The sequence below is a fragment of the Macrosteles quadrilineatus genome, unplaced genomic scaffold (genome assembly GCF_028750875.1).
Source record: "Macrosteles quadrilineatus isolate MER2022 unplaced genomic scaffold, UCM_ALF_1.0 Scaffold_4__1_contigs__length_99947679, whole genome shotgun sequence".
NCBI classification, from domain to species: Eukaryota; Metazoa; Arthropoda; class Insecta; order Hemiptera; family Cicadellidae; genus Macrosteles; species Macrosteles quadrilineatus.
The window spans coordinates 30,569,731-30,578,468 of NW_026542597.1; the positions used below are offsets into that span (position 1 = coordinate 30,569,731).

Below are 8,738 nucleotides of genomic sequence, written 5' to 3' on the forward strand. Positions count from 1 at the left end.
TTCCGCATTTTTTAAGGCGTTATCAGAATATGTTCAGAAAGGGATGCTCCCAAACTGCTTCGTTCAAAACGCTCGTTAATACTCATGTCACACACGAAGTTAGACAGTGACTAATCTAGGCCTGTTGCACGCAGACTGGAGAAAAATCAGATCTGACGTCCGACAAGGTATCGGATTGGAGAGCATCGGACTAGTGGGTTTCCTGCTCAAGCCCTTTAAGTCACATGGGCAAACCTGGGATGATAAGGTGATTGGATAGCCTAGTGCGGGCAGTTGGTAACCAAAACCAGCGGTGCCATTGAGTTAGGCCTATATTTATTTATTTACAGAATGCCATTACATCATAAAATGACAGGACAAATGTCAATGCATTATAAAACTTAAATCTAAATATTAAAAAATCTAAATAAAATAATTTCAAAACTTAACCATATAAGTATGGTGTTTGTTAACTTTATTTTTATTTTTCAGACGAGTGTCAAACCAAGTATGGAAATGCAAACGCATGGAGGTATTGCTGTAGAGTTTTCGATCTCCTCACCATAGCTGCAGTAAGATTTCATGGATATTTGTTCGTGTTTTTGTTAAAAGTGATTTTCTACAGGGTGTCCATGGACCTGGAAAATCGGGAATTGTGTGTGATTTTTTTTTTTACCGGGGAAAACCAAAGATTTTGTATTTTAACCAGAAATATTTCAATTTATCGTGGTCACGCATCACTGATGACGTTTCCGTGACCGCAGGAGACGATATGATGTCCAAATGGCCGCAGGATATGGATATTTCTGTTATTGAGGAGGATAAACCTCAACCAAGATTCTGCAGTGATCGTTGAAAATTATGATTTTGTCTCTCGACAAGTCTCGACAGTGGTAGATGATCACGATATTACCTCGAGTTTGGCTTGGCCAAAAAATTCAGGATGGCGCACCTTTAGTTATAACAAAGTTTTATTTAAATATTTTCATTATGTAATATCTACATTTACCTTTATAATGGTATTTATTGTGTTTGGAAGGGTTTAAAACTTAAATTTGCTATATAAAGACAGAGGTTGGTGTAGTAATCCTTACAAAACATTTGGTAAAATTAAAATTATCGGAATTGAAACCTATTTTTTAGGTATTAGTACTGGGAATTGATTAATTTTGGTATTTACATCACTATTTTTTAAGGAGTTATTAATAAATTGCAGGTTTAAGAATTAGTTTTGAATTTTCTGATTATTTAATCAGAGTAATATTTAAAAATTGCATACTTTTGTCAGACAATATCAGTAATCATAAATTTTGTTCCTTCAATTGAGAATACATTTCTTGACAACTAAAATAGCGAACTACGTTATCGTAAAACAGCATTGCGGGAGTTGATGCAATAACATGTTGGAAAGTTTGGTATGAAAAGTATGACCTAAACGACCAGGAATTACTCATATATTTTTTTTTTTTTTTTAGCCTGGTGGACACTCTGTTTTAGGATTTTTAGCTTGCACTGTTTTAATGTTAAATTATAATACTGGCACTAACAGTCTTAAATTTTGAAATTTTGTAAAAAACTTAATGATTTATTTTCTATATTGCAACAATTATGAGTTACATCCTTCTTTGCCTGTCCATACTGAGGGTACCTAGATTTCTAATGCATTGAACCAAGAGTCAAGATTGTTGTTATGATTTTAAGGTTTATAAAAAACATGTAATTGACAAGTTTATCACAATGTACATTTTAGGCACAACCTCTGTTTTAGTAAAAAAATAAATAGAAGACTTGTTCTTCAAAATTAATTATTTTTGGTTAAAAAAAGAAATTTAAAATTAATTTGGAGGCTAGAAGGTATTGAAGAAGCCAAGAAAGTGCATTGACAAGTTTAAGTTAAGTTTAAGTTTGTCTAATTTTAATTTATATTGTTAATTTTAGCTTGTAGATGAACAAGTCCTTTGCGTCCACGGCGGATTGTCTCCTGACATAAAAACTTTGGATGAGATAAGAACAATTGATAGGAATCAGGAAATACCATACAAAGGTGAGTAAGTTAATCACACGTTAATTCGGCGAGTCTTATATTTGTTGTTGTAATTGTTCATAAATGTTGGTCATTGGGTTGTTTATTTAGAGGTTTTTATAGTTTAGTTGTTCCAAAGCCTAATACTGCATGCAACATGACCTAGGGAAAATCATTGCCTTCTTCTCCATCTCATTTCTTGTCACACTCTTCACATAACAGCTGATCACATAATGCCTCTGCTATGCCATTAGTCGGTTGTCTCGGAGCTTGCACACTTGCCTCCCCCCCCCTTGCGCACCCTTGTTGAATACTGTTGACTAAATATTATTATTTGATATTATTATTGTGGGTTTTTGTGTGTCTGTGTAGCCATTGTTCAGACTTTTAAAATCAAATAGACTAAATAAATTATAAAATACTAGTGGCTTGTAGGGACATAAGTCCCTAAAAATCTCAAATTTAAAACAAATTATTGTAATATTTAAACTAACCCAGAATTGATTCATCTATGTGTAAGAATAGTTATCCCTATACACAATATCGTTTGTGTAAAAAAGTTTGTTGTTTGTCTGTCTTTACTTTTGTTGATGTTATTTTTAATAAATAATTTGTATCATTCCAGAGGTTTAACTCTCCTAAAGGCAGTAAACATATGATTGTTTGTGAATAAATACTGCTTTACCAAGGTAGCTGTGGTCGTGTGGTTAATGATGTTAAAAAAAGGCTTAGAAATGATTTAGAATAAAATTGTTCAGTCCTAAACCCGTTACTAATGAACTCATCTAACTTTTGTGTAATGGTTCCTCTGTTTAAGTTATCCAAGTTCTAATGAGTATAACTTTTTGGAGCTATTGTTTAGCGTATGGAACCAGTTATTGGCCATTTGTAATTAAAAATATATGTTTCCAATTCTTTGTATTGTAGTAAATTTAATGAAACTAAAAAATAGTTAAGCATTCATGAATGTTACACACTTTTTGGGAGCACAAGGACCTAAGATTGAATGTCTTTGTGATAATAGAACCTGTCTACCTGGATGGAAGTCTCTCCAACACTTCATGGAGGGTTTTCACAACAGAGTGATTAGTTGTGTTCCCTATGTTGTACAGGTGCGTTCTGTGACCTGGTCTGGTCGGACCCTGAGGATGTGGAGACTTGGAACATCTCACCTCGAGGCGCAGGCTGGCTGTTTGGATCTCGAGTCACCCACGAGTTCATGGATATCAACAAGCTCAAACTCATCTGTCGAGCTCACCAACTCGTCCATGAAGGTGTGTTACAGTGACACCTCTGCAAACTTTTACTACCTAATGTATATTTAGCTGAGTGGTTACAACTAAATTTTGCTCACCTAACAATTGGTCGCCAATTCAAACCTGAGAAGAGTCTTGCCATTTTTAGATCGTTCCAAACTGGACCATTATGTCCTTGAACATTGGGCTAAAACAAGTCAGCGAGCTTTATCAGTCACATAACTGTATAACTATCCCATTCGTCTTTAATTCATGTTTGGGTTTGAATACAACTTAGCTGCATCCTCATCTAGTAATGAAACATCTATCATGACTGGGACGGTGGCGTTGTCCTGTAATCCAGCTGCTAGGAGGTCACGAATTGTGGATATTTATCGGCATGCACTGTGGATCCGCAGTACTATCCTGATAATTAAACCAATTTGTTAATTACAAGGCAAAAATGTGGTTCGAATTCCATTATAAACTGTAGGTCCCTTAATTGCCATTGGCTGTATGGGCTATTAACTAACCGCTGTGTCAAAGGAACATTTCGGCCTTAGTCACTCACAACAGTATAAGATCTTGCCACTCATCCTATACTCATTTCCATTCATACTTGGCTTAATATACCTACATTCGTATGGTCGCCATTTCAAACTAAAGTATTAAAGTATCTTTTACAGCTTACATAATAAGTCATTCCGATCTTTTTTACAGGCTACAAATACATGTTTGACGACAAGCTGGTGACAGTGTGGTCGGCCCCCAACTATTGCTATCGTTGTGGCAACATCGCCTCCATCCTGGAGTTAAAGGACGTTGACAACAAGGAGTCCAAACTGTTCTACGCTGTGCCGGACTCAGATAGAGTTATACCCTCCAGGGTCACCACTCCATACTTCCTGTGATCCTACATATACATTACCAAATAATGGATATCGCTATCCAAGCTATTTTAATATTTTAGTGCCTAGGATAACAACTCGATGGATAATGAGGGATGCTCGACAGCGTTGTGTATTTTTGCAAGGTAAATTTTGGTAAAGTCAAGAGGCTAATGTCAAACGGGTTTAATTTTATCTCTGATTAGCTTGAGAAAATATTTTGCCTGGTTACCAGATTTTTACTTCGCTAATTTTAAAGTTTGTCGTTTTCACAACAAAATGTGTCAAAAGTCATGATGTCATTTATATAAAAATTTGAATTGGTTTGAGCGAATAATAAAATATATTATACTTAATGTTTTTTTAATAACAATTAATTTATACATATCTTCTCTATTTGCCTGTTTAATATACTCAGTTTTTACAAAATCCAGAGTTCAAAGATTTTTGTCAGAACTAGTTTTTGTTATGGTTTAATTAATTATTGTAATGATTTAGTTTTAGTCCCTACATGTAATGCTATATGGTAAACGTTACACTATTTCATTAAGTTGTAAATATTTAATCATTGATTAAAACATAATAAAACTGCTGCAATTCCTGGCAATGGGATGATTTTCAATCAGCAGTGCTCGATTTGGGGGAACGTGGCGGAACGGAGTTCTGGTCAAGATAAAAACATTGGCATAAATAGGTATTAATCACATTTAATAGGTTACAGTTCCGGCACCTCCTTTTTCACAAATCGAGCACTGTCAATCAGTATCCCATAAAATTATACTTGGAAAAGAAGAGGTGTTTCCAAAATCCATGCTGCAACACAGTACTGTAGTATCTTAACATTTTGCCTATATCATGCGGGAAATTAATTAATTTGGAATTTTGAATAATATTGAGTGTCTAGAAAAAATGTACTAACCTACAATTTCCTGTAGGTCTAATTTACTTATTTCGAGGAATTAATTAAATTTTGTATGCCACCCTCATGTTATTAACCTTTTTAGGCTGCATTAACATGTTAACTGCCATACCGGTTTGATTGGGTCAGGAAAGCCAGGACTGGTCCAATCATGCTGTTACCTTGGGGAAAAAAGTGTCACCATGTTTCCATCAGCTGATTCCCTCTAAAATTTAGTAGCCACCTAGAAAAACTGTACATAGGCCTACCTCAGATCCATCACTGTGCTTACTAGATGGCGTTATGTAATTTTGATTGATGAGTAGTTTTCAAAAGAAGCCTGTCAGAATTGTAAACTTATAACGACCCGATTGGATGGTGGATTGAATACCAATGCTGGAATAAATAAAACAGCTGGAGGGGAAACATGATCACGCAGCTAAAAATGGTACTGCCAACTACTCAAAGCAAAATCATTAGTACCCCTCCCTCCAATCAATTATATTTCTTGTACAAATCACATATAAAATTCCTAAATTAAAATAGAAAGTTGCACACCGAATCTTAATTAAGATTATCATTATTGTGACAAAGGAAAATATCCGTGTGGCAGTTAACGTGTTAAGCTTAGAATGTAGAGTCTTGTGATTCATAAACGAGTCCTTATGTCAAGTGAACTTCCTGTGGAATGTTTGTATGTTGTAAGTGATATAATAAAGTAAGTGTTCACATTTAGGGACATGTGTTAACAGCCGTGCCTATCTTACATCAGCTGATCTTTATTAAGGATAGATTTTATCAACAGTTAAAGGGTGTTCTTATCCATCCATCGTACATTTTATACATATCTTAATTTACAGTATTGTTTTGTTACATCGTATACTTGTATTATTGTAGATTTGGTAATGTTTATACTTACTGTAGTCAACACTGCAATAGGGTTGTCTTAAATGTTTAAAATCTGAGCTTTAAAATGTTTAATTTATAAAATGTTATGAAAAGAAATATTTGTAAAGAGTTCTTACACTCTTGTGGTTCAACTTGTATGTATTTTTTTGTTGGAAAATATATAAAAATGTTATATTATTTTTCTAATGAGATTATATTCAAATTTCCATTCATTTTGAATTTCCATTCTAAATAAAAATTTTAAGGTTTCGTACTCAAGTAAAAATCCCACCTCAATGGACCAGCTGTAGCTGATATTAGTATACAATACCCCTGCCCCAGCAAACCTGCAGACTTAGCTAATTTCTGTTTGCCTGATTGGATTTTCTTAAAAAATTGATCCTATTTAAATAACATTAAGGTTAACGAGCCTATTTAGGTTTGCTGCTACAAGGAGGGTAATAAAGTGTTTTTTAGTAAAATGTTCACAGCTTGGTAAAATAAATAAATTTTCCAAGTTTGGTCAGAATATATTCATAAACAAAAGCAACAACTACAACAGATTAGAAATTTTATGTTTTGAGGGTCAAAATTTAGAAAAACTAATTTCTACCCCATTAACCCGTTTCCATAGTCTAATCAATCATGCTGGTTCGTGAACTCGTTTAAAAAAAACATAGGATTACACATTCGTACCAAGTTTATTTGAAATTTGATAATTTTTATTTGAGTTATCGTACTTAATGGACACAAATATAATATAGGCCTATTTAAAATATATTAATTTCAAGAAAATCAATTTTGGGTCCAAGTCTCACCATGAGACCCAATGTATTAGCTCATACCCTACCTGGGTAATTATCTTCAAGAACATATTTGTATGAGCCACTCAAAGTGTTCTGCAGTCTAAAATTATATTTTGCTCTGTAGTTTTGTTCATTCTGATAGTTTATACCATGTAAAAGATACTAGAGTTTACATGAAGTGGGAGGTACCTTAAGTTTGGCTCGGTTTTAAAATTTGTGTATTTGACATTAATCAGCAATTAACATAAAAAATTCTGTCCGTGGCTTAATTACACTATGTCCATTTTTATTAAAAAAACAGTTAATTCTTAAATTAAATTCTCTATGTATAAGTATAGAGAGGTTTGTTAAAAATGTGTATTACAAATTATTTTTGTTACTGTTGATTGATTTCACATTACTGTATTTGTTTAAACGTATAAATCACATTCTATCAAGCAAAACATATATGATTTATCGCTACAAAATAAAACCACAACATTTCCAAAAAGAATAATCATGTCATTGTAAATAAAAAGGTAATTTATTGAGTAATTATTCACCTAAAATCTTATCTAACTTTTTAATTGTTAGGCTTTAACTTTGATCAGATTTGTGTCGTGCTCAAAGTTTGATTCCATCTTGTGCATTTTACTATAATTTTAACTAACCTAAATATTAGTTTGTTTCATGATGACAAAAATGTATATTTCTGGATCCAAGATAACACAAGTATACCAGAATCACCTCTACTAAAATTTAATTTTGTAGTTTTTTTTTTAATGAACAACCATGGTACACACTGTTAGAGGTAACTACTATTTATAGGATGTTAAAATTGATTGATAATTATTGTTTTATCTATCTTCGCAAGAAGAAACTGTTTACTATAGAAATGCTAACAATACCTTTTATTATCTTTAAATGCATACATTTATTTAATCTACCTTTTGTCTTGTTTAAGTAAAAGTTTAATAACAATCAACCGTCTTGATATTTCTCGTATATTCTAATTTTGAAGAAAATAATGTGTTTCTTTTTAAGCCCCGTTCACACGGGGCGAGTTTACAAGCTACACGCCGGCTTTTTTACACGCAGCTAGAAAAATAGCTCAGTGTGAACGACGTACTCGCTCAAAAGCTGCTTGTAAAAAAGCTCTGGAAAAAGTTGACGCTGCCGCTACTTTACACACCAACTCGCTAGCTTTTGAGCGAGTAGGCATGTAAAGTAGCCCAGAGTGAACAAGTTGCTTGTGCTTGTGCGCGTGTTATTCAAAGATGTTGGAGGATTCGGTTCAAGCTAGCTACTGAGCGAGTGGACAAGCTCCGTGTAAACAAATACATCAAGCACACTCGCCAACTCGCCGGCTTCTTACACGCCGGCGAGTAGCTTGTAAACTCGCACCGTGTGAACGAGCCTTTAGAAAACAGGGGTTGTTATAGTACCAGTGAAAGTTATGAAATAGATTGTAATCTGTGATATATAAGTGTGATGATAAACAGGTGTATGGATTGATTTTTGTATTTTGTTACGTACATGTTAAATTTTATAAAATTAGTGTTTCATAAAATACGTAAGGTGTTATGACAAAATAAAAACATATTGAGTTTAAATTTTTTACTGACTGATGTTCTCAAGTCCATTTTAGTTGATAGTATTGTTGAAAATATTAATAAATGTAAAGTTATTGACTGATTACTTATATCATCCACATACTATATTCAAATTGGCTTCTCGCAAACTGGGTTTAAATACACGATTCACATTGGTTAAAATTATTGTTTAAAGTGGAAATTTGTGCAAAAAACTTGAATGAAGTGTATTTTTGACTTTGTCATAAGATTTCTTTGGGAACTTTTAATTGATTTTATATATTGTCCTTAATGAAGTTGTTGGTGAAATACAAAAATCAAGCCGCAAATTCAATAGTAGATAGGCTGCACTACATGCATTGTCATACTTTATCAGGGCTGAAATATAATTCTTATTTCAAACAATTTTGTTCTGTGTACATTCCTTAACCATGTGAAACTCCCACTATTT

At 33.4% G+C, this 8,738-nt stretch overlaps 1 protein-coding gene across 1 annotated transcript in view; it reads left to right on the top strand.

Moving 5' to 3' along the window:
- Positions 1–8,686, top strand: part of LOC128991459 (serine/threonine-protein phosphatase 6 catalytic subunit) — a 20,978-nt gene extending 12,292 nt beyond the window's left edge. Inside the window, exons 4-7 of the mRNA XM_054414357.1 lie at positions 472–551; positions 1,918–2,023; positions 3,115–3,276; positions 3,958–8,686. Coding sequence (XP_054270332.1) covers positions 472–551; positions 1,918–2,023; positions 3,115–3,276; positions 3,958–4,148 — 539 coding nt within the window. The 3' untranslated portion in view covers positions 4,149–8,686. The remainder of the gene's footprint in view (positions 1–471; positions 552–1,917; positions 2,024–3,114; positions 3,277–3,957) is intronic.
- The last annotated feature ends 52 nt before the right edge of the window (positions 8,687–8,738 follow it).